Source organism: Schistocerca nitens, chromosome 4 (assembly GCF_023898315.1).
Source record: "Schistocerca nitens isolate TAMUIC-IGC-003100 chromosome 4, iqSchNite1.1, whole genome shotgun sequence".
Classification (NCBI taxonomy): Eukaryota; Metazoa; Arthropoda; class Insecta; order Orthoptera; family Acrididae; genus Schistocerca; species Schistocerca nitens.
In genome coordinates, this window is record NC_064617.1 from 195,919,067 (window position 1) to 195,946,912 (window position 27,846).

General features: G+C 38.1%; 1 protein-coding gene across 5 annotated transcripts in view; it reads left to right on the forward strand.

Moving 5' to 3' along the window:
- LOC126253248 (uncharacterized) overlaps positions 1 to 27,846 on the forward strand; it is a 364,089-nt gene that overhangs the window by 288,314 nt on the left and 47,929 nt on the right. For 3 of the 5 annotated variants that reach the window (XM_049954448.1, XM_049954447.1, XM_049954446.1), the window contains exons 13-15: positions 1,206 to 1,281; positions 4,423 to 4,491; positions 5,397 to 5,491. In XM_049954448.1, the coding sequence (XP_049810405.1) occupies positions 1,206 to 1,281; positions 4,423 to 4,491; positions 5,397 to 5,491 (240 nt within the window). Of the gene's footprint in view, positions 1 to 1,205; positions 1,282 to 4,422; positions 4,492 to 5,396; positions 5,492 to 10,880; positions 11,019 to 27,846 lie in introns of those variants that run through there. The other 2 variants (XM_049954449.1, XM_049954450.1) reach the window with 2 other exon arrangements.

Consider the following 27,846-nt stretch of genomic DNA (forward strand, 5'->3'; position numbering starts at 1 on the left):
CAAAACATCCCAACCAAATGAGGCCAAGAGCGTCTTTTTGGCCAAGGATTTGTGAGACGGGCCTTGTCATTCAACAGGTGCACTCCTCTCGTCAGCATTCCCCTCCTTTTGTGTGAATCCTCCTTTTGAGGTTTTTTGGTCTCACAATGTCACTGTGCATTGATGGTCTCCCCCTGAGCAAGAAATTCAACCAGAATGGTTCCTTTTCAGTCCCAAAACACTGAGAGCCCCCTCCAAATAGTGCTTTTCATTTTTTTATCGGATGGGACATTGGTGTGACACATTGTGATGACTTGTATTTTTTGTCTCAGGCGTGTAATGAGCCACCCACTTTTCATCTCCAGCACAATAGAACTCAGAAAATCCTTACCTTCCAAGTCAGGTTATTCAAGAAACTCTCAGGTGCAACTGACTGGGTTTGTCTGCTCTGTCAGCTGTTTTGGCACCCATCTTGTGCACAGTTGCCGGTATCCCAGCGTTTCTTTGAGTGTCTCATATAAGAAAGTTCTGGAGAGTTGTGGTAACATCGCAGAAATTTCGTCCATCGTCAGTCAGTGATCTTCATGAACAGTTTCCTCGATTTTTGCAGCAACTCATCTTTCAAGGTGATAGTTCTTCCAATTATCTATTAGTCATGAACATTTGTTCTGCCTGCACTAAAATTCATACACCACTTAAAAACTCTCATTCTGTTCGTAACACCTTCGCCTTAAATCTTCTTTTTTCGAAGAAAAAATTTCGATAGGTGTTAATCTTTCCGTGAGTAGGAAACAGATTACAGCTCATGGTTCCCACTTGGGGGTATTTCTTACCCCATCTTCCACACAATTATTTTGCGCACGACCAACACTGTGTTCTGGTCTTGAGATCCTCTGCCCTCTCCTCTTTCCCCGCCCCACCACTCTCTCTCTTTTTTATTGGTCTACCACTCAGTGTTGCCAATCACCAGAAAAAAAAAAAACACAGCTCATTATTATCACTGTTATTATCACAGTACACTTACTTTCTGAACATGCCTCATAATTCTTTAGGCTTTGTAATTATATTAGCCTTTGAAATATTTTGTGTATCATTCGCATATACTGATGACTGCTTCAGCTGTTAGAGAGGAACAGTGATAAATTATCCTGTAGCTATTTTTATTTAACACAAGTTCAAAAAAGTTAAGATTTTAAATTATAAATATCCTTATGTGTATGTTGCAGGCCTGGGTAGCAGTGTCACAGAGAGAATCCTGCTGTGACAATAAAATAAAATACGCACAGCTTCTTGCAACTCCAGGTATTTTATTCATAACTGATCATTTGTAGATAGAGCCAACGTGTTTTATTGTTGGATTTGCTATGAATTATGTAATTGTATGATTTAATTGTAGTTAATGCTATCGTTTCTCTTGTTATATCATAGAAAATTAAAAATTGCTTTCGTATAAAATTTTAGGAAGTATATTTGTTGTTTCAGATGTTCCCAGTACACAAATGACTCACATTTTTAAACTGATCCATTGTGTTTGAGAAAAAAAAAACTTTAATTTCTCCTTCTGTTCTGACAACATCAATATTTTAAATGAAAAATTATATGTACGCAACACAAAACATCATCTAAATTAGTAATATCCTAATAACTACACACTTAAACAAGCACCCCAACCATAATGATGTAGTCTGCAATGAATAATACTGTTTAAACGGGCTCGTGTTGTATTACAATGTAAATTTTGAGAGTGTGAGATCCAAGATTTATTTATCAGAAAACTGTTTTGTCATTCATGAGGTTATAGGAACTAGCTTGATATTTATGTCCTTCTCTGTTGTTTCAGTCCAGAGAGTTAGAGTGAGGTATTAGTATAATAAATTGAAGAGTTATGGATAACAAATTTTCCTAAAACCCATTTAATCTTTTTTCGTATATTTTGTCCTCAATACACTGATGATACAATAATATGTATTAGTTTCAGTGCTTTTGGAGAAAGTTAACAGCTTTCTTGTAGTAGCACACTTTCATACCATGGTTTGACTCTCATTTAGCAGCTGCTCATTTGTTCATTCATTCATTCATTCAAGCCCCCAACTGTACCTTACCAGACACACCAGAATGATAGCTGAACAGGCCTTCAACTAATTCTTAGTTTGATCTTAATCTCACCAACACTCATATCATGCGATTACAAACAAGAAAAATGATCAGCCAGTAGACATTAATGGCCATACACTAAATGAAACAGTGTACAAAAAATTCCTTGGATCCAGATAGATAATAAATTCAACATATCAGATAGACTAACCACAAAGCTCAGTTTGGCATGTTTTTCACTCTGGAGTATCTTGTTGTATATTGACCTGAACACAAAGGTATTGGTTTATTTTGTATATTTCAATTCTCTGTTGTCTTGTGGAATTATTGTTTGGAGCATGCAACCTTTATAATATGCTTACTTAAATAAATAAGTTATAACTTCATTTGTGAATTGACACCCTGGTTGCAGAACTTAATCTCACATTTGTATTTGAAATAACGTCTTTGGCTTGAAAATAACAACATAGTGGATGATCTTGAACCAGTGCAAAACTGTTCCCTTTTCGAAATTAAAATTCATATTCTGTAGTTAACTTGTAGAGCTTGTTAACAGCAGAATTAAATTAATGTAAGTAGGTGGAGTTGACTGATGAAACTAGAAAACATTGTACTTCATAGTTTCAAATTAAAAAGTTTATCTGAAATAAAACACAAGTCCTTTTCCAGCTAAAAAAAGTACAAGCAACTGGTAGCCAAGGCACTCAGTGCTCTGCATATACTTCACTGAATGAAGAAAAATGTTCATTTTCTTTGTGTATTATTTCTTTTGTCTAGGCTCTTTGTGAAATCTTTGGAGTTCACAGTATAAAATGCTTCACAAAAACAGCTTAAGTCATACACAGACTTCTCTAACAAAATACATAGCTTTTGACTACACAGCTGTAAACCACCTAGAAACTAAAAAAGACCACCTCATCTTCACTGTGTACCTACATGAAATCTTCTCTCAACACTCTACCAGCACGAAGTCTTTTTCCATCCCCAAACAACTACTCTCTATCTATCCTGTCATTGACTGCCACTTTTACTGCCTCTCTTCCAGCCAGTCAGTCACCAGTAGTGTATTTTATTACAATATAAAATTTACAGCTTTTGTGCCTATTGGCTGAATGACATAAATGTCTTATATGAAGTGTGCTAAAATGCGCATAAGTTGATGTTATGCAGTGTATAAACAATCGGTTATTTCTTATACAAAGTTAAATTAATAGTTTGCAACATTTCTGAGTTTTTTTTCATAAATAGTAAATGAAACCACAAGATATGTTTTTTTGTGTGGCCCATCTTCCACAGCAGCAATTATGCATAAATTATTGCAATTAAAACCTTAACCTCTGTGAACAAAGAAGGAAAAGGCAGTGGACTTCAGAACATGTGAACAAGAGGCAAAAACACCATTAAGTAAATTGTATGCCAATTTTACAATTTAAAAAAAAAATGCTGTTTTTGACCTAATGTAGACTTATTATGTACATCATACTTCCATAATGAACACAGAAGTTGCTTTATAAATGGAAGTGATACATGGATGCTGAAAAATATTTTTTAATTGTATTAAGCTCAAGAGGTAAAAGCCAATAATAACTGATATAAACCACAAGAAATGATAGATAGAACTCATTACTAAGGTGCTATATATGGTGCCACTGATAGTTTATTTTATCTGTACCATTTCCTGTACTTAGAACTGTAGGTAGACATTTGAGAAAGAATTTTATACTGTTCTTACTTTTACATAATTGGTTAAAGGTAATGAGATTCCTAATTTTGCATGCCATGGTGTGGTTTCATATGTTATTCTGTGCATCTGAGCAATAACTCCATTCAAACATCTACAGGTAACTTTTCCTAAGCCTTTCCTATGTGGAATCCACTTTGCTCAATGTACTAAGCTCATTTTAACTGTGTTGGGCACTCAGGGCTAAGTGACACAGAGATAACATGTGTGTACTTCTCTTGTTAGAATTTCATAGAATACTCAAAGCCAACAAAAGTGCTCACTGTGGAAAATTCTTTCATAGGCCAAACTTTCTAACAGAAAGCTACAATATTGTCCAGCATTTAGATTTCAAATGGGGAGAGACCACCCTTTACTTCTTTTGATTAATTTTTGGCAACATTCAACAATTAAGATTTTTTGGAGGTTGCTATAAAAGTCCCCAACAGTTCCTCTTGCTTTTTTAGCCCCATCTTCAAACAAATCGAATCTTATGCCGAGACTAGACAAAACATCCCTTGCAACATGACTTTAATGCAAACTGTAGCTAGGGTGGTGAAATGTGCTTTGAAAGCTTCATCTGCGTTTCTATGAAATACAATTTTCTTATAAATAATATCTTTCTTCAGGTACACCAGATGGATACTATAATCAGAATGCATGTATTGCCCATAACCACATGTATGACATGCAAAATGGTAAGTGGCACTGAATATCACAATTATTTTACTGGCAAGTAAGAAAGCATACCTTTTCACTCCATATTTCTTCCAAATTTACAAGTACATTGCAAAGTAATACCTGATGAAGGCAGTAAAGCTACTGCAATAAAATATCAAGTAGCATACTGTTTTCCAATTCTCTGCATAGTTAATTTTATAATTCAAGGATGTGAGTAACAGCATTGCTTTAATACTTTAAATCTTTAAAAAGTCTGATGCAGAAAGTGGGAGATAGGAAAAACTAACAGTCATGAAAAATGGCTATGAGGACTTGTCGTATGAATAATTTAATGGGGGAGCAAGCAAAATGGAAGTTATGTTATGGCTTAACATCTTGTCAGTATTAATATTATTAGATAAAGAGCAAAATTTTAGAAGTGAACAAGGGTAGGGAGGACACTGGTAAAGCTTTTTCCCTGGAACACACACTTCAAGAGATTTAGCAAAACAATAGGAAACCTTAATTGGGGAAAAGCTAGATCAGGTTTTGCATTCCAGTCAGCCTGAAGGGGTGGAAGAGTAATGTAAAATTTCGAATGGGGGAACTTGTTAGAAATGGCACACTGTATACTGCAAGAATGAGAACCAGTTTCAGGTGAAATCAGGTTGATGCTAATTGATGAAAAGGGTTAACAACAAAACACAAGTGCATTTATTTAATTAAATACAATTGAAATGCAAAAATCACTAATATAATATGATATACTTCTTTCTTATTATTAGATAATTTGCTTGATATGTAATTCAGCAAGGTTAGTGTTGAAATCTTTTAAGTACCTCCTTCTTAGATTAGTTGTTACATTTCTTTCAATTTATTTTAATGAAAATAAAGTGTATTATATTCTAATACAATATTTTATCATGTCTTAACAAATAAACAGAACTAAGCTCAAATGAAGCGCAAGAAGAAGACACTGAAGTTGCTCTGAAGCCCTCAGATCTACTGTCCTTTGCACGGCAGATTGCAATGGGTATGGTAAGCAAGTCACAATGGTCAGGAATAGCTATCATACTTTTATAATCATTTTACTTTGTTTCTTGTTCTAAAACAGAATAATACTATGAATACCTTAGATTATTCATAAGGCACAGCATCTCCTTTGGTTGTTTCATCAACCATCTTGTGATGATACTGTCACTTTTGAAGTAATTAAAGGAAGAAAGATTAGCATTTAATGTCCCATCAACACTGAGGTTGTTAGAGATGAAGCACTGGCTCGAATGGAACAATCGTGTGCAAGTTAAATCACTATGTCCTTCTCAAAGAAATGACCATGAAATTTACTTTATAAATATAGGAAAATCAAATTCTCGATGGTCCTGATTGCAGCATGTCTCATGTCTTATTCTTGCTTGGTCATTATTACTATTCCTTTTTGAAGTAAAAAAGGGTATTTTACAGAAATTCTTCAGTCATTGTGCCATTCACCTCACATTGTGATGAAGAAGTAGAAGATTGCTATGAAATGTTACAGAGACTCTGTACAACAGTACACCTCACTAAAAGATTTAGGATGGGAAGGTAAAACAAAAGTGGAAAAAAAACCTAGAATTTTTTCTTTAGTAAAATTTTTGATTGGATAGTACAAATAACAGAGGCCATATATTAGTGAAATTAGCAAGGGAAATTGATTGTTTTTCCCAGACCTATCCGTCTAGAATGGGGGGGGGGGGGGGGAGGAAAACACAAATGGAAGGACCAAGTGGAACTAAAAATGAAATTAAGCATACTGCACCTAATGTTAAAGAAATTGTACAGGATGTGATAGTCACGGACAACTTTAGAATTTCTTGTAATCATAAATCAGTAGGAAGCAAAGCAATCAGGTAAGAAATGAAGATTATGAGGATCTATTTAATAATAGTTGGACCATATTAAAATAAGCAATAAGTTAATTGTCTTAGAATATGAAAATTATACAGACTATAATGTCTCTGACCTGGATTTTCCGCTCTCTCTGGCTGCTTTTCTTGGTGTCACTCTTCCTTCCATTACTTGATTTAGTGAGCACTTTGTTAAATAACGAACAGAATAGGCAGAAGTCAACCTGAGATCTTCTCACATTTATTGATACCAGAAATACACCCCTTTTTCTTAAAAAAAAAGTGTCTTATGAAGGAGTTATGGAAATTGGTCACAAGCTGATATACATAAGGTATCAATGGATAACAGAAAACTGTAAACTTTGGGACATATCAATGATGTGTAAACACTACACACAGATTTCGGCATTTGAGAGAGGACCTGTAGTTGGACTCAAAGAAGCAAGTTAGAATAATTACCAAATCGCGCGATATTTGAATAGGAGTGATGCCACTATTTGACAATCTTAGCAGGAATGGGTGAACCACGGTCAAACAGTGTTAAGAAGGAAGCAGGCGACCTACAGAGATGACATAATGTGAGAGCCAAGCAATCATCAGAGAGGCACTCAGAGCCCTGGATTTTTCATTAACAGCAATCCAGTATGCAACTGGTGCTTCAATGACCACAAGGAACATAAATATATGGCTCTCTGAAAGTGGGCTGAGTTCCCAGCACCCTGTATACCAACTAATATTGACCTCTGTACACCAACAACCCCATCTACTGTGGTGTCAGGCACATTCAGCCACGAATATCATTGACTGGAGTAGAACTGTCTTTAGTGATGATTCCTAACTGAGCCCCAATAACCAGCCAAGATGTGTCTGGAGACACCCTGGACAGCAGTGGGATACCACCCTGACTGTCACCCACCATAAGGCCCGACAACCAGGAGTAGTAATTGTCTTGGGTGCCATTACATTTAATAGCAGGACACCTTTAGTTACCATCTGTGGTATCCTTACAGCACAGCAGTACATCAGTGATATTCTACACCACGTTTTGTAACCCTTCATGGTAAGCCATCCTAGGCTTACATTTCAGCAAGAAAATGTCCATGTGCACACGGTGAGAGTTTTCATTGTGCTTGTCAGATCCCACATTGGCCAGTAAGCTCACTGGGCTTTTCCCCAACTGAAAATGTTTCGACCATTGTGGGCAAGGCCCTCAAACCAGCTCGGGATTTTGCCAGTCTAACACACCAATTGGACAGCATTTGTCATGATATCCTTCAGGAGGACATCCAACAACTCTGTCAATCAGTGCCAAGCTGACTAACTGCTTGAATAAGGGCCAGAGGTGGGTCAATGCATTATTGACTTGCCCAATTTGTGAAGATCTTTCTCTTGAATAAAATCCTCCAATTTTTCTGAAATTGTAATCATTTGTTTGTCTGTACATCCCATCTATCAATTTCCATCCCATTCAGATAATTCCTTCATGGTGCTTCGTTTTTTATGTGTTAAGAGTGTTTTACAATGGTCAACTTGTATTTATGGAGCTAATGGAGCTATGTAGTTTGCATATTACTAGCCTGCGCATCACTCCCATTCTGATTTGCAGAATGGCATCATATTTACAGTGCACTTTCAGTACTGAGTCCTTTCTGATTAACAACTTGAAATTTACAATTTGGTGACTAACCACAGACTGAATCACAACATAATTGTATATTTTGACTAACAGAGGCCTAGAGGTGTTATCAAACTGACGACTTAGCACATAATATATGCAGTAGTTGGAATTACCATCCCAGAAGAAGTTCACTTTAAATGATGATTCAACTTCAGAAAGGCATGCTGGGAAAGTTTCTCAAAAGAATTTGACAATGAAGTTGTAAAACTTAAAGTGACTTCAAAATTGTATGAGGATTTCATAGCCCTAGCAAAAACGATCTCTCAGAAACACATACCTCGTAGGTGCAGAACACGATACATGTTTGGTCTCAGTGAAGACAGTTAGCCTACTTAAGATCTGTCAAGACAAATGCAAAAGAGATCCACTAGCTGAAGACACCACTGAAGCAGGTGAAGAGCTGATTACATGTATCACAGAAGGAAAGGTAAAAATGCCCATATCTTTTAGGGAATCTAGATATGGCTCAAAACAGTAGTGGGGCATGTAAACTAGTTAAAAATCTAAGCAATGATCCTAAAAGAATTGTTAGAGGAATTCCCTTTTTTAACACCAAATGAATAACTCACCAAGCATTTAAGAACAGTGAAACCCAGGAGGAAAATAATTTTCCGAACTTGCCTTTTACAACAATAGAGTTGATAGTGCCATAATGCAAATGAAAACTTAACAGAGCTGCAGGCCCAGATGATATAAGAAGGGAGCAGCTGAAGAAGTTTGGGCCAAAGACTATAAAGTGGTTGATTAAATCAGTGAATGAGTGTGTTGAATCTGCTCATATATCTGAAGTGTAAAGAAAAGCACATGCCAGAGCTAATGTCAAGCTGGGTGAAGAACATAAAGATCCAAAGACTATTTGTCCTACCTTTCTTTGGTGTCACCTGTATACAGTCTTTGATTATACTGACAAGGATTTCATCAAGTGTGGATGGACCAGTTTCTTAACCTTACCCACCACTTCGAAGATGGGTATGAGAAAAGCTAATCACTGGTGAAGTTTGTAGAGCTCAATGCTACATAGGACATGGTGAATCACCCAAGACTTATCCAAAGCTATACGAGATAGCAATACAAGATAGCAAGAAATTTCAGACAGACAACTGTAATCAGAAGTATGCTCCACAGAAGAAGAGTCTGTTTAATGTCACAAGGTAAGAAGAGCCGCTAGGGAAACCAGAAAAGTGGATTACCTCAAGGCAGTGTGTTGTCACTGAATCTCTACATCATATATGTGAATAATCATCTAGATTTTCGAGGTCAAAGGCAATTTATCTGTGTGGATGACACAGCTGTCAGGGTCCAAGGCAGTACCTTTGAGGAAGATGAAGTCAAAGTAAGCAACATTCTTGAAAGGTAGGAGAATATTATGATCTGACCCATCTCAAGCCGAATCAAGGAAAGACCCAAGTATATGTTTTCTACTTAAGAAACAGAGATGCCAAAAGAAAACTGAATTTTAAATGGAGAGACTCAGAAACTCATAACTGTGACACACCAAAACATATGAGAATTACTCTGGATCGCACCATATGTCTTAGAATGCACTGTATGGGTTTCAAAGGAAAAATTGCAGCAGAAACATTTTGAGAAAGCTGCTAAGTTATATGTGGGCACCAGATCTCCAGTTTCTCCAGTCAACTATGCTGGGACTTAGTTTTTCTATGGAAAAATACAGAGCACCAGTTTGGTAAGCATTGGTCCACACCAAGCATGTGGATGTGGTCTTAAATGAGTCAGTCTGCATAGCTACTTGGTGTCTTAGACTAACCCCAGTTCCAGCCCTTAGCCAGCACCACACCACCACCCATAAGATGCAGAGTGGCAGGAGAAATAAAATGGAAGAAGCAGACTGAAAACCCAAAATACTTGATGTACAATTATATAGCTGCAGCACATCATCTCAAATTTATAAAAAGCTTTTTTTGCAACAAATTTTACCATTAAACATCAAGCCAGATTTAGATGTGTTTTCTGAGGCAAGAAAGTGCTTCTAAGCAAGAGAACTGCACTCCAAGGGAAGAAATGTACTGCAGTTACCACCTACCTTAAATTATTTGGAGAACTGTTAATAGATTAGGAACAGGAGGCTCTTGGTGCAGAATGAATTTGGTCACATGGTCGTATGAGAAGGATGTTACATCCAGCTGCATTTTCATATTGCCACAGAAGAGAGCAAAATAAGACAGCATAAAGTTATAGTAAATAAAACATAGTCTGTTAAACACATCCCAGTTGGGCCCCAGTGACCGATGCAGCCCCCTAGATATAATAAACTTCTTTGACTTCATAGTGTGGCTCCTACTTATAAGAGGAAAAAGGAAAGCAGATTACTGTCTTTTTCAGAAATACTGCCATCAATTTAAAAACCATTATCATCAATTTTTGAACCAGATTCTTTAAGTAGCCTCAGAATTTCTTCATCAGTCAAACTGTCCCCCATTTTATGGCAAACTTTTGTGATCAAGACAACTATGGAAGCACTCTGCAACAACAAGTGTGTGGGAACTGATCATGCCTGTAATATGGTTTTCAAGTCATATACCACTATGTGGAAGCAGGAACATCTGTTTAGCAGCTCTCCAAAGTACTAAAAGAGTGAACATCTGACTTCAAGACATCAGTGATCGAAAATAATGCATCGTGAAGTAACAATCAGAAAAGCTGTGCTCAAAGATTCTTCAAGCACTGACTGTTAGGAAAAGTATGATGTGTCCATAATTTCTGCAGGCAGCAATCAGAATGTGTTAACTATATCTATTTCTAATCATCCAATTCAAATTTACAAGTACTACTTTATGCATATTATTTCTGCTTTTGTGGCTGTTCAAAGAACCTGCCTAAAATGGATAAAAAATGTTTTCAGGATTGGAAAGTTGAAGAACTAACAGGTTCTCCTAGTGAATGAAGGCAATAATGAAACAAAAAATTCAGCTACCCAAGACTGCGACACCGAATTTTGGGAATAACCATTACTTAAAATTTGAATGTTCTGGAACATGGGAACATTGATTGTGAATAGTTTTAATATATGATGTTTTTCAATAAAGTAAAATGCTAAGAGAGTAGAGATGAATGAGGGCTTTCAGATTAGATGTATCAGTTTATAAACAAATAACTATTTTCTCACTAAGATTTTCAACTCCATGTGTTCCTTATAAGTCTTAAATTATTGATGTCTCTGTACAAAAATTACTTCCTGTTAAACTAACTGCACTATTGTCATCAGTAATAGGGAAATTATGCAGTGGACAAGAAAAATTTATGAATTCCTGTGTGAATAAGAAATTATCTATTTTATGTAACTGTGCTGTTCACAAAATGGGATCAAATGAAGGAAAAAATTATATTGATTTCAGGAGTGATACAAGAACAAGTATGATGGTTCCATACTGCTCTATTATAAGACATAAACAAAAGGAAAAACTGCCTCATAAATGGACTGATGAAAAGAACAAAAAATTTTACTAATATGGAAAAGAAATGAAAATGAAGTCTTGAATGTAACAAAGCAACTATTAGGGAGAAAGTAATAATTTTAAGTAAACTATTATAGGAGTGCGACATAAAATGCTGAATTAAACAAAAAAACTATTTGGTAATAACTGCCAAATAATGTGATAACATGAGTCATGCTGTTTAGAATGTCTGCAATTTGTACATGATCCTTGCTCTTCAGGTGATATTCCCACAATGAAGTTGAAGACGTACTCTCAGATCAATATTCCTGGGCAGCTAGATCCCTTGGAGTTACACTTTAAGTATTATTTGTTTGCTGCAAGCATTGAGAACACAGCATGTACAGTATGAAATCTGATCTGCTGTTCCCTATCTGTAGATGATAATTTTTATTTTGTGCTTCAGCTATCCAAACATCAATTATCAGCTGCAACTTGTCTAAATTTCAATTTTTAAAAGTGTCTGACAAAAAGGCAGCATTCTTAATTTTAAAAATTCAGGGAAGTTCTTAGGCCATGTTGTTGTGGCGTAAAATTCAAAGACTGGTTTGATGCAGCTCTGCATGCTAGTCCATCCTGTTCAATTCCAGAGTATAGTGGGAGGCAATACAGCTGTATTAATTTATAACACGATGATAGACCTTTTGTTCTTATAATGTTTTGTAACAGTGGCAAAGCATATTTTTGCAGTGTGAGTTTACTGATTTATTTCAATGTTTGGGGACCCTTATTTCATATATAATTTTTATTTATCTTCTTTATTTCTGAAAATGTATGTTTTCATATTGTCAAGTTGTCAGGGTGAAACATTGATAATATATATGTGACTAATTATGTTTACACCTATCAGTTATTAGCAGAGAATTTTGATCTTACCAACATATAAAAGTGTTAAAACCCATTATAATTTATTGTTTCTAAAAATAATTGATTATTTGAATTTAACAAAACTGCAATTTGTATATACATTCAGATATTTACATTTCTGTAAGAATGCGATGGCTCCTTGATGTTTGTTTCAGTGCAGATGCACTATTATCATCTGAACTCCTAAGGGAGCCAATAATTTGTGTGTAGGGGGTTAACAGATGAGGGACAGTGCATTGCAGTGTATGATAAATTGTGAATTGGCTCAGATGGAAAGTGTGTCTGGCTGGCCAAGGCTGTTGAAGCAGTCATTCTAGAGAAGTGGAGCATCCAGGTTTGAGTCCCAGTCTGGCACAAATTTTCAATTTTCACCAGTGCATTACCACAGTGCCCTCTGTGGATGGAAGTAATGTGTTCTCTGCCCATCCTTTCCCTTTAGTTACCCATCCTCTATTCCACATTTGTTTAAAAAAACTTTCAGTTATTATTCAGTGTAAACTATTCAACAAATATGTAAACTGTGAACAAATATCGATATGAATGATACTTGTATGAAGTCATATTGTACCTGAGTTGTTGATTGGACATGAGGAAATAAGACTGTAACTTGACTGCATAGCACCCATGTGAAATTTATTCAGATGTATGAAGAAATATGAAAAATAGTTTTGTGATTATTCACAAGTGGGAGAATATATACTATGATGATTTCAGTTGGTGTTTCATTTGAAAGAATTTCATTTTATGCCAAATTATATTATTTTGAGAACATGACAGAATTACTTTATTGACAATTTTATTGGATTAAAGAATTATGCCAGAATATTGAGCCCAAGAGGAAAATCAACATATTGTTTTTAAACACTTTCAAGACCCAGGCACCCTCTCATGAAATCATACCCCCTTTTATGTCAGGACAATGAGCAGCAACAACAACACCTAGATCCTAACACTTGTGCCCTGCAATTTCTTTTAATCAATTCTATGTCTTGTGTGCACAGACTGGAATGTGACTGTTCTTTTTTTACAACAGTTATTCAACAGTATTTTAATTATATGGTAGGACAGGGTGGTTTTAGACTGTCTAAGTCTTCTCATCCCAGCATAACTATACACCTACATCATGTTAAACCTGTTCACTGTGGTGAAGTGTAGGTCCTTCTCTATGGTTGTTATCTTCCACATTTCCCTCCATTACCAAATGAAGTATTCCTTGTGCCGCAGGATGTGTTCCATCAGCTAGTCTCTTCTTTTAATCAAGTTATGCCATAAATTTCTTTCCTCTCCATTTCAAACATTGAGAAAAGACTCCCAAATGTTCAAATTTATATTCAGTGTTAACAAACATCTCTTCTTCAGAAATGTTTTTCTTACTATTGCAAGTCAGCTTCTTACATCCTCTCTACTTCGGCATCAACAGTTATTTTTCTGCCCAGATAGATCTACTACTTTTAATGCCTCATTTCCTAATCTAGTTCTCTCAACATATCCTGATTCAGTTAGCATATATCCCATAGGCCATGCTTTACATTTTTTTTATGTTCATCTTATAACCTCACATCAAGACACTATCCACTCCATTCAACTGTTCTTCCAAGTCCTTTGCCATCAAGGACAGAATTATTATCTCATCTGCAAAACACAAAGTTTTATTTGTTCTCCCTGAACTTTAATTCTTTTCCAAAGTTCCTCTTGATTTCCTTTACAGTTTGCTCCATGTACAATTTGAATAACATCGCGGATAGGCTACAACTGCCATTCTTATAACTGCATTCTGGTTTCAGAGCTGTATCAGAGAGGGAAATTATCTAACTTGTTTACAAAGCTATTGTAAAGAAATGAACTCTATTGTGACAACCCTTCTTTACCTTGCAACATGTGTTTCATGTTTGAAGCAAAGCACTGACAAAATTGTAACAGTGTATGCTTTTTAATATGAGGGAAATTAATACAAGTGCAGACTACATTAAATCAACATGTACTAGTACCCTGTAGGTCTCAATATTTTCAAAAGCATTTTAATTAAATTATTTATTTTCTAGCTGTGGGGTTCATTAAGATATGGCATCACCTTGTTTCATAATTACCTATTCAAGTTTAGCATCTTCAACAGCAATCCATATTCTGAACCACATATCAACATACTTGTACTATTATATATTATAGGACAAATCTATTCTCTATTGAACTACATCGTACCTTCAACATTATCAAAACATACTATTCCTCAACAATTCATATCCATAACTGACCATCATCAACATCATTGCTTCAACAAATTATTTGATAACTTCAGTATTACCACAACATGTCTTCACTGCTATAAATTCCATATGTCATTACACAAATACTTCAGAGTCTCACAAGTACCTAACATCATCAATGTGACTTAATCTGTACTGCTATAAATGAAAATCTATGCCTCTCTTGACAAATGTATTCTGTGCTGCTGATTCTATCTGTTTTCTTTATGCTTGTTCGTAGGACTGTTTTCTGACTATTATGTATATGCATTAGTACAATAGTTTTTCTTGTGCACTATTTCAAATTGTGATCACTTTACTAAATTGCTTTACTGAATGTTAAAGGAAAAAACAGTGAATTGTGGGCACAGGCTACACATTCTACCCAGTGAATGCAATTTGCTAAAAATTACAAAAAAGTATCAATTCAGCAATCTATTTGAAGAATAATTATGGCATTAAATTCATTGCCACTTATAGAGAAACTGCAAGGAAGTAGGAACTACAATACAGATGCTTATTATTTGATGGAGGCTAACTGAAAACATGTTGGTGGAAAGCAGTCTCTACAGCTCCTTGCCTCATTAATAGATCACCTACAAAACCTTGAAATGATGTGACACCAGAGGAAGCCATTACCAGAAGAACACCAAACTTTCTCCATTTAAGAATGTCTGACAACAAGGCCTTCATTCATCTACCTGAAGCAAGCAGGCACAAATGGGATAAGAAGAACACTGAATGCATGCTGACAGGATGTTGTGAACAGAGCAATGCATATTGGCTGTTTCAACCCATCCAACAAAAATTAATAAGAGTGAGAGATGTGATATTTAACATGTTGACTGCCACGAGGCTGCCAGCGGGCACAGCAGAGCCGTATGACTGATGCAGTGTGTCAGCCGGTGGCCATAGCAGAGCCTCACACCTGAAGCCATGGTCTGGTCTGGTCTGGCGACAAAACATCCCTCACTGTGCATGCAGTCAACATATTAAAGAAAATACTGTCCAGAAGTATGATGATATGACGGAGCTTAAAAAGTCTCAGGAGCTAGAAATTATTCCCAAAATTAAGCAAGATGAACCAGAAATAGTTGAAACTGAGCCTATTATTGATGAGAATAGGGATGACTAAAGATGCATTTTCCTTGATTGAAACAGCTCTGAACAAAGCAGCTCAAATTCACTGGACACAAGTAAAAAGTCTGCATCCTCACAGCAAAATCATATGCTCAGATGATCATCAAGAACTCAAAAAACAAAAATTATGAATAGTTATGTGACCTTTTACTCTACAGACACAGAGAGTCAAGGTTCATCATTATTAGAAGATAATTTATGATGTAAAGAATGAAACAACTGGCTTCAGGTAAATAAAGAAAAATTGGAGTCAGATGCTGAAAATCAGACATGGCAAAAGGTAATTTACTCTCAGATGTAAAGCCAGTAAAGACCAAATGGATTTTCAGAATTAAAAAGAACCTCCAAGGACACATTTTTAGATACAAAGCATGACTAGCAGTTAATGAATGTGCACAAACAAAGGCTTTGAACTATGAAGAAATGTGTGCCCAAGTGATTCACTGTAATTCATTATGGCATTTATTTAGTTAAGCTGCTAAAAGTGACCTAGATATAGATTACATAGGTATGAGGTCTGTTCAGAAAAATCCTGAACCATTTGTAATTTCGTGCCAATCTAACATACAAATTTGCAGTCAGTGTATGTGGGATAACCAAGAGAGTGCTCCTTCTGTCACATGAAATTGCACCCCAGACCGCAACTTGAGGTGTAGATCCAATGTGTCTAGCACACAGACAGTTTGGCTGCAGACTCTCAACTGGCCTCCTTCTAACCAATATACAGCCATCATTGGCACCGAGACAGAACCAGCTTTCTTAGAAAACTCAACAGACCTCCACTCTGCCCTGCACTGAGCTCTCGTTTGGCATTGGTTTGGGGTCAGTGGAATGTATGCTCAGAGGCGCCGACTTATAAAAAATATTGAGAGGGGGGGGGGGGGGGGGAATTTTCTAAATTTTAGATGAAAAATAGTGAGTTTTAAATTTTTTTAAACATTTTAGGGTCATACGATCAGTGAATATATAGAATGAGATTTTCACTCTGCAGCGGAGTGTGCGCTGATATGAAACTTCCTGGCAGATTAAAACTGTGTGCCGGACCGAGACTCGAACCCGGGACCTTTGCCTTTCGCGGGCAAGTGCTCTACCAACTGAGCTACCGAAGCACGACTCATGCCCCGTCCTCACAGCCTTACTTCTGCCAGTACCTTGCCCGCGAAAGGCAAAGGTCCCAGGTTCGAGTCTAGGTCCAGCACACGGTTTTAATCTGCCAGGAAGTTTCAGTGAATATATAGCTCTGAAAAGACAGAAATTATATTTAAACAAATCCAAAATTATCATTAAAAGAATAAAACATAAAATATTGCTGTAGCACAGTAACAGCACGATTAATAAGTGAAAAAGCTAATTTAAGCTTACTTTAAATAAGGTTCCTGGTTCATTAAGTAAAAACAATATCTCAAAGTTAATGCTTTAATACAGTTAATAAAGTATGCCTAATACTGTCAGTCAAAAAGTAAGTAAATAGTGGGTTTTAATTGGATCTTACACCCTAAAAATATTTAAGGATTTGTAAATAACTAATAAAGTATTATAGTAATATAGTAATACGGTACTAAAATAGTACTAATATCTCAAAACTGAACATTTAACATTATGTATGTATGCATACATGTAATTCCCTATTTTATAAAGATTTCTAATATTGCTCTAAATTCCATTATTAGGGCTAGAGTGTCTTTAGAAAGGTGCAAGTGTCAGCCGTCTGACTGGATTACTGAATATGAAGTCGCTGATGACTGGTCGGATATCCAATTCACCCAAAACATCTTGGTGGGCATGAAGAACAGCCAAGTTGTTTAATCACTTCTGTCCCATTGTTGATTGGAGATATGACTTCAGATGTCTGAGGGCACTAGGTGACTATTCTGCTGTTGCTGTCATGATTGGAACTACTTGGAGAAGCTTAATCCAGTTCACTACTTCACATAACAGTTCTCCAACTGCAGGCTCTTGTGTAATGTACTTTCTTGCATCATGCATTTTTTTAAGACCAGTTGTTTTTTATTAGCGATATCGGCTAACTTAGTGAAGTGTAAGCACGGTCTCTCAATGTCTAGGCCATTTTTGAAAAACCCAGTTGATTTTTCCAAATTTGTTTCACCTCTGTTTACTAAAAGCAAGCCCTCTTGTTCTACTGCAATGATTTGTGTGAGTCCAGTTGAAGCAAACTACTCAGTAATGCAAGATTGCACCATTTCACAAACTTCAATGTAAATAGCTTTGTAGTATTCCTTTGAGGTTTTCAAAGTGTGCGGTGAGCTGGCTTCATTGTTTTCACACTTCTTTGGTATACTCCGTGAAGTGTCGGCAGAAGTGCCAACACCGTGTTGTTTGAGGAAGCCGAAATGCACGCTATAAGCTCACACAGGATGGCGTGAGGTCTGAAACAGGATACTTAATGAATGCTATAAAGAAAAGTACGTAGCTTCTGGAATACTTAACTTTAATCCACAATTGGTGAACATTGGTCCTGTTACTGTACATGCTTCATTAGATACATAGCAAAGAATAAATGGCGCCTTGCTAGGTCGTAGCAATTGACTTAGCTGAAGGCTATGCTAACTATCGTCTCGGCAAATGAGAGCGTATTTGTCAGTGTGGCGTCGCTAGCAAAGTCGGCTGTACAACTGGGCGAGTGCTAGTCAGTCTCTCTAGACCTGCCGTGTGGCGGCGCTCGGTCTGCAATTACTGACAGTGGCGACACGCGGGTCCGACGTATACTAATGGACCGCAGCCAATTTTAAAGCTACCACCTAGCAAGTGTGGTGTCTGGCGGTGACACCACACTCCGATTCCGAGGAAGCGAAGGATCATCGACCTGTGAAGGTTTTTCTTTTAAACACAATTTCCAATAGCGTTCAAAACTATCATGCCTTCCATTCAATATGCAAATCAAGCCCTCATATATTTTTTCCAGGTCAGCAACATTTAGATGAGGGCATTGAATTTTTTCATTGACAACCTCTACTGGGTTCATTGCAAGGCAATAAAAACGTAAAAAGAAATAACTCTTGAATTGTAACATTGACTCAAGGTAGCCTGCACATTTGTAACCTGCCTCTGTTTTGTGCTCTGCAGAAAATGTTTCCAAAAAACTCTAGAAGTTCTTCAAAGTTTTTCAATATTCTGACATATTCCATTGAGTCGGGCAAAGGGGTCATAGACCAGCTTGGTCGTTGGTGCTCTCACAGCATTTGCTTCTGAAAAGTCCCATACTTTTGTTGGATTCCCTTATGGTGTTTAATAAGTCCTTGGCTAAAGCCATAATATCCCTCTTAGACATAAGATGGTGGAGACTGTCTACAACTGCCACGTTTAAACTGTGAGCAGTGCAGTGCACATAACACGTTTTTGGTTGTATATCCAAAACTATATTTTTTAGTCCTTTGAACTTACCTCTTGTATTCAAGGCACCATCATAGCACTGTCCTCTTAAGTTATCCATTGACAAATCATGACGAGCAAAAATGTCTTTTAAAATACTAAACAGAGATAGTGATTCAGTGTTGGGGGTCTCATATAAGACAATAAAGTCTTCGTTGATGATTAAGGAATCATCGACAGTACGAATACAAAATGACACTTGTTCGTGAATCGAAGAATCACTTGTTTCGTCAACCATAATAGAAAAATGTTCAGCCTTCTTGATTGAAGGCAATATCTTTCTCAACACAGACTTTCCTAGTAGATCAATGATCTTGTTTTGAATATTGTGGCATGTCCACATACATCCTGAATGCCATAACCAAACTTTAAACTCAGGTATGTCATTCTTTTGGAGTTCCAACAATTGAAAAAAAATTGAGCTTACATCTTCATGCCCTCTGATTGCTAGTCCTTGTCCGCATAGAGATTGCACGGTAGTAAAAATTGTCTCAAGAGCTAAATGGCCTTTCTTCATATCACTATCTAACTGTTCATTCAGTTGGGAGGCCACACTTCAGTCAGTGATAGAATTTAGTTTCAGAACACCTTCTTTATGCACAAATGTTTTTTTTTTTATGAAGACAGAATTTTTCCAAAGCCTTTTTCCAGTTAGAAAACCCTATGGAAGTAAATGCATCTTCTTTTTTTGAAGAAAATTGTAATAGATTTTTACCATCTGCCTCTTTGCAGGTTTTCTAAAAAACTTTTTTGGTAGATGTTTCATATTCTAGCCATGTATATTTGATCAAGCAAGACTTCTGAAATGATCTTCCCTTACTGGATTGTTCAGGTTTTGGTTGTGAACAGTTCTTGCCTGAAGACGACGAAGCTATTGACAACACAATAATTGTTGGAGGTTGACTTGTAGTATCGCCTATTTGGTAATAAATTTATCCATTGCAAACTTAATTCATAATACACTAAGAGACTAAAGTAAACAAATAAAATATAGCCATATAAAATAGTCCACTGGACACTAAAGTTGGAACACTAAACACGTCTGCAGCATGCACTGAATGAAACTATCCACACTGAATGACTGTGACAGCAGGGTGGGCTTTATGCAGCCGCATCGTCGTAATGTCTTGAAGCATCAAGGCAATGCGAGGCAGAGGGTTCCAGGCACTTCTGCTCCAGTTTTTACAATGTTGCCATGGCCGCGGCACTGGCTCGCTGGTGCCAGACTTTACCCGATGGTTCAGGCACCAGGACAAATTCTAAGTGTGCCTGCAGCACCGTAACACTATCATGATTCACACCACTTGTTTTCAGTTAACCTGCTTACTACCATAATAATTATTTGTTTTAACTCATTACTGAATGTATTTTAAAAGGTAACTATCATCAAACAAGGAAAATAAAAAATTCTAACATAATTTTGTGATTTTACAAATCATATTATCACTAATAATTTTCTTAAATTATTGCCCCCCCCCCCCCAAATGAATTTTTGATGGGGCTCGGGCCCCCTCAGGCCCCATGGAATTGGCACCTATATGCTATAGGGCACCTGGCTCAGAGCTACATTTCTGCCAAGTCCTTCAATAGTATCACAGAAGGAACATTCAGCTTCTCATAGTCCTATTACATGAATTTGTTCAAACTCAGTGAGGTGTTGGGAGGACGACGGTTCAATCCCGCGTCTGGTCATCCTGATTTAGGTTTTCCGTGATTTCCCTAAATCACTCCAGGCAAATGCCGGGATGGTTCCTCTGAAAGGGCACGGCCGACTTCCTTCCCCATCCTTCCCTAATCCGATGAGACCGATGACCACGCTGTCTGGTCTCCTTCCCCAAACAACCAATCAATCAGTGAGGTGTTGATAATGGCATCTTTTTTGTGTTAAAGACATTCTTGACTAACTCACCACGTCCAATCTCATAGGTAAATAATGCTCATGTATTTAAAGCAAATCTGATTTGCATTCTCAGTGTGGCACTTCTAGCACAACTCTTATGGGATTGGTATAAAACTTGGGTAGACATCTTTCAGATGTAAAAACACACCTACCAGCTTTTGTTTATGTCGCACAACTCCTTCTTGGTGTTACGATTTTTTTCCATCATTGTGTGTGTGTGTGTGTGTGTGTGTGTGATATCTGCTGAAATTATAGTATAGCTAAAATCTGTAATACCTAGATGTTCTGGAAATGAATATTTAAGAACACATTTGTAACACATATTTGCAATATATTGTATGTCTAATATGTAGGGCTGTATTGTACTGTTATCAAATGCCAAATAAAATAAAATAATAATTGTAACAGTAATAAAACATGTAAATCTATGCCTCAGCTGATAAGATATTCTTTGCTTTTGATTTTATGTATTGTAAAATAGAAAAACAAACTACCTTCAGCCACAAATCATGATTGTTATTTCATTGTATTGAAATAAAACTCATGATTTCCAATTGAACAGGTTTATTTTTCTTTTTTACACAAGTAATACTGTCACAGAAATAATGCTAAAAGCAGTGGATAAAATTAAGATTCTCTAGCGTCCTACGTGTCAGCCTCCATGCACGCACATAAAGTTGCAGTGTTGTGCAGTGACAGTGCAGTGTTTTATGTGCATAGCAGTTCTACACCTGGCCATTAGGATCACCATACTGCATGTACAAATCATTTCTCCATGTGCGTGGTTACTCTTAGATTTAAAATTTATCCCTGTTGTTTTTCTATTTGGCTACTCTCTGGCACGATGCTATGAAGTATTATAGCGCCCATTCTGATTCAAATTGTAATTCTACAAGGAGGCTAAGTCGTCAATCAAGTTATCCTTCAGTTATAATGTGGAGAGTAGGCTTACATATTGGAATCAATAAAATCTGTTCTCTTATTCCTGAGGTTATTCCTCCTAAGTATAGAAAACATCGAGCAAGGGTTGGGCAGCAATTCCCTGCACAAACCAACAAGAGATGACCTCAACATGATTGGGAGGAACAGTACTGCATCAGAGTCTCTGTGAATTATGCAACGGTCAAAGAGTGCACCATTTCAAGATTAGAAATCCACCTGTCATCATTCCAGCCAGACAATCCTGCCCTTTGGTTCATACAAACAGATGCAAGTTTCTGTTGCAAGGGAGTAATGGCTGACATGACTAAGTTTGCCCTCATCATAAGTCAATTTGCAGCCAAGGTGCAAAACATCATTACTGCGCCACCTGAGATGGACTCATACACTAATCTCAAGATAGAACTGATTGGACATATGGCTGCTTCCCAGGAATATCGCATTAGGCATGTGCTAACACAGGAAGAGATTGGTGATAGGAAGCCACTGCAGTACCTACATCAACTGTGCAGTAACATTGCCACAGTCATGGTAATGGCTAACTTGCTACACACATTACTGGGTAGCCACTTGGCATCACAGATCATCGTGCAGGTGGACATGCTGCTGGATGCTGTTGTGGAGATAGGTGACTGAATTTTAGTTGCAGTTTCACCCATGCAGGTTAGGGTAGTCATGGGGGCAAGATAACTGTGCAACAACCAAATCAACAGTAATGCAGGCTGACCCTGACTCGCTTGTGGCAAAAGGCGAAATATTGTTCGCCCAAGTTGGCACACTGTTATCACATGATGGCAGCAGAAACAGTACAGAATGATACTGATGACATTTAATGAGTAGGACAGCCAGCCGCACCAGGACTGAGCTGAGTGATGCACAGATATGTTGGTACCATTGTCAATTTGGTGATCAGGCAAAGAGGTTTTCACCACCTTGTTCATTCTAAAATGCTGCCAGCATCAGGTAAAGGCAGAACTGACTGCCAAACATCGTCTAAGTTCCTGTTTGTAAGTGATTGAGGGTCCAGCATAAAATTCCTGGTAGATACCGGTTCGGAACTAAATAAATTGCCTCAGCTGCCAACCACTTTTTGTCTGATGGCTGCTAGCAACTCTCCAATTGCAGCTTATGACACTCAACAGTTCGAGCTTTGCTTAACCTTGAAATGCACCCCCACCCCACCCCCACCCCCAAATACATCTGGGATTTCACTGTCACAGACATGACAGAGGTCATCATCGGAACAGACCTCCTGGCACACTTTTGGCTACTACCCGATGTGGCGAATGCCCACTTGGTGGACAGTATCACTGGCCTCGCTGTCGCCAGCTTTCACTGTACCATATCAGTCCACAGCAACAAGTTGCTGCAGGCTTCTGGTGGTGAGTATATTGCATTGCTGAGTGACTACCTGAATTTGACAAGGCCACTTGGTAGCCCAAGATGCCTACCACATGATACAGTGCATCATATTAAAACAACAGATGGATTCTCTGAGGTGTGCAGACCTAGAAGCTTATCTCCAGACCATTTAGCAGTTGTGAAAGCTGAATTTAATTCAGTTTTACAGGAAGGCATATACCAAAGAAAGGTGGAGCCTGTCACCTATGCAGTGACCATCATGCACTTCACTCTCGAACAGTTTGTGACAGATACCCCGTACTACTGTTAAGGGTCTATAATTGCTTGCTACATGGTGCAGCCATTTTCACTGTTTTGGGCTGTGCATAAGCATACACCCAGATACCTGTAGCTGCCGAAGACATTCCATAGACCACCATAATCACACCTTTTGGTGTATACGAGAGCATGTTTATGACCTTCGGCTTACATAGTGCAGCTCAAAAGTGGAAGATCTATAGATTCCGTTCTTCAAGGACTACCATTCTACTTTGCATATCTCAACAATATCCTGGTGTTCTCCACCAATCCATAGCAACATTGTCAGCACTTGTGTGAGGTATTTGGATGACCACAGCAAATGGAGTTGTTCTGAACATAGCCGAGTGTGTTTTTGGGGAGCCAGAAATGACATTTATTAGTAATAAGATCTCAGTTGTGGGCTCCCTTCCTCTGACAGAGAAGGTGGAATCAATACTACAGCTATCCAGGCCAGCTACAATAAAGGAACTATGCTGGTTCTCGGGTATGCTTAATATCTAGATGCAACACCTTCCGCATGCAGCAGAGTTACATGAACCTTTGACAGAAGCATTGTGAGATCTTAATGTTAATGACAAATCTCTTGTGCACTGAGCAGATAATTTGTGCTCCATGTTTAAGACTCGAAAGAAGAACATGGCTCATGCTGTGCTTTTAGCACACTCGAAGCTTGACGCATTGCTAGCTACTGTGGATGCGAGCCAGATAGCCACTGGTGCAGCACTCCAACAATGGGTGGACAACACCTGGCAGCCAAGTTATGCCATCCAGGTGTGCAACCAACCTTCCATCTGGAACTCAGCACTATGTGAGTCTGGACACAGGAGGAAGACTTCCACGAGTGGGTCAAATCCTGTCTCAAGTACCAGTGATGCAAGATTTGTCAACAAGTACATTCCTCTGATTGGCAATTTCCCAGATACCACCACATGTTTCACCCATGTGCATTTGGTTGTGATTGGCTCACTTCCACCATCAGACAGACAGCAGTATTTGCTGACCATGATTGATTGTTATACCTGCTGGCCTGAAGCAGTACCAACGGAGAGTATCGCAAGCAACACATTAGCTTCCATTTTCGCATTGACATGGTTGGTGAGACTTGGTGCCCACTGGATGTTAATACGACCATGGGTACCAGTTTGAGTCAGACCAGTTCACTCAGCTGGCTGAGTTTTGTAGATACGCCTGTCACAAGACCACAAGCTACCACGTGGCAAGCAATGGCTTGATTGAGTGCTGTTACAATTTTCTGAAGGCAGCGTTAATGTGCCATGATGAATCTTGGACGTCAGCACGTCCTGCGGTGTTACTCGGCTTATGGACAGCTTTCAAGCTAGACATCAATGCATCAGCAGCAGAATTAGTTTATGGCAAAACATTTGTCTTCCTGGTGCTTTTGTCGACACAGAAACTATCGACATGACCATACAAGACCAACTAAATATTTTATGCTGCTTACAATAGCATGTGTCCAAAATCCGGTCACCAAAGGTTTTGCAATATGGTACACTGCTCTCTTTTATGCACCGAGACCTCAAGCATTGTACACATGTGATGCTCTGTGCAGAGGGCATTAAACCTACACTTCAAGTGCCATATTCTGGCCTTACAAAGGTCTCCAGAGACATGCACAAACAACAGACATTCTGCTGAATGCTGTGACGGCAACTGTCTCATTGGACTGAGTTCAGCCAGCATACATCTTCCCTGAGACACAACTGCAACTGGCCCAGCATAGATGATGGCAAGCCTCCCATTGAGACTACATGAGATGTCCACTGCCTCATACAGTGCAGTGTCCACTGACTGCTGCAGTGTGGTCAACCCACTCTGACCACCACGTCCTCTTCTCGGTGAGACTCTTCAATACCAGTGCTTTGCTTCCACAGGGGGATGGTGGTGGTGGTGGGGGAGGGGGGGGAGGTGCTGATGCAGTGCCCCATGAATCAATGAATCAGCCTCCATGCTCTCATGTAAAGTGTAGTGTTGAGAAGTGATAGTCCAGTGTCGTGTGTGCATAGCAAGTGAACCGCGATCAAGTAGTTCTGTGCCTGGCCACCAGGAGTGCTGTACATTTTTCCATGACCCCAGTTACTCTTAGATTTAAAATTTATTTCTATTGTTGTTCTATTCGACTATTCTCTGACACCTCTGAAGTTTTCTATCATCCTTTCTGATTCAGATTATAATTCTGTAAGGAGGCTAATGCTTCAATTAAGTTACACTTTAATTACTATGTGGAGAGTACCCTTATGTATTGGAATCAATAAAATCTGTTCTCCCATTCCTAAGTTTATTCATCCTACATATAAACATATCAATCAAGTGTTGGGCAGCAATTCCCTGGAACCGACAATTCTATATTTGTTTTATTCTTGTTCATATATGTGTGTTCTGAATATCATGCAAGTGCATTAATATAATAAAATGTTTTTCTTTTGTACTACTTCAAACCATGATCAGCTCACTGAATATTAAAGCAAAAAACAGCAAACAATTTCAACATCACTACAACTTCATTAACTAATTAAAGCATAAAAGTACTGATAATTATCTAACTTATTCAACCATACATCCTTTTATAGTCAAAGTCCCTTCAAGCTGTCAAAATTTTACACTAACATTGATGTCTTGTTCATGGCATAATATTTTCGTGCCATACATGTTTTTTGTATAAAGTTATGGGTATTTTGATGACAAGAAATAATGCCCATATAAATTACAGACATCATGATTACTCAATACATAGCTTTATTGCACATCAGATTATAACCAATGTAAATACCAAGAATAATGAACAAAGCTCTACACTGATAATACACACACTCTGCAAACCATCGATTCTTTTGTTTCTTGCACCAGCTACTTGCACAGTAACTACTGTCTTCACACCAGCCCCCCACCCTCCCCTCCTTTTTAAAGCTGGGTACACAAAGAATATTGGAGTACTGGTGCTTAACCTGTCAGCCAGCCCTTGTGATGATTGACTGGGAGGAGGTATGTTATGGCAGCAGCTGGCAGAGTAGCGTGGGCCTCCTGAGCCTCTGGGAGGTTGCAGTGTCACTCGGTGTTGTAGGCTTGACATAGACTGGTGGAAAACTTACAGGATAGTGCTGCAGGGGTTACTTCTTGTAGAGCTAGGCAGGTTTAGTCACTCTGTGGAGAGAGTTTTATGCCTGCCATTCAGATCAATCTTGGAAGTGTTCTGCTCTTTCAAAAGCACTGTGTAGTGACCAGTATATGATGAACATAGCAGTAGGCTCTCAGTATCATCTCTGGGTCAGACATGTAATGCTGTAAACAGATCTTTAAGGATGAAAACATTTCTCTCTCAGTGCCTGACTGGTAGGTCTCCACACAAATGTCTCATCTGGGAGCTGAACTGGTGTTAAACTTCGTCACTCTTTCTTGAGTGGTCAGCTGAAGCTTCGCTGGTACAGTGAGATCATCAGGCATGTGCAACAGCTCGGCAAAGACCAGTTGGGCAGGTAAACATTGCAGATCCTCCTTTACTGATGTGCACAGGCCTAACAATACCAACAGCAAGGAATCTCCATCTTTCTATTACTATCAGGATGTCAGTTAGTGGTGCAAAGATGGTAGCAGCCACACAGCTGACAAAGCTCATTAAACAGCTGTGACTTGAATTGGCATCCACAGTTAATTGTAATGGTTTGAGGAATGCCAAACCTCAAAAACTATGTAAGCAACAATGCCTTTGCAACTGCCTCTGTGGGGAATCAGGCTCCAGCACTCAGTTGATGCACATCTACAGAGCAGCAAGTTGAGTATTTATCATTTTCTGTGTTTTCCTCATACTATATTTATTGATTGTCATGCATGTTTTTCTGTTTAGGATTTTTAATCTTATGTTTTTGTAAGTGTAAAGTCATTCACTCTGTAGCACAGTAGCTGTTCACTGAACAGCCAGCTGTATAACTCATTAATGCATCAGCATCCATTAATGACACATCAGAAGGGCGGAAAGTTGTATTTCTAGGTTCTCTCTGCTTTTCTAGTTTACTTCTTCAGTTAACCTTGCTAGGATGGTTAGGATATGTGCATGCTGTGCGCAATTGCATGAGGAGCTGGTTGCAGTTCGCGAATAGGTGAATACATTTTTTGCTACAGTCATTCAGCTTCAGGCTACCTTGGGGTGTTAGCTGTTAGCACTGAGAGCTCTATGCAAACACAGCTGCTATTGGTCATTAAGTGAAAGCCATCAGCCAC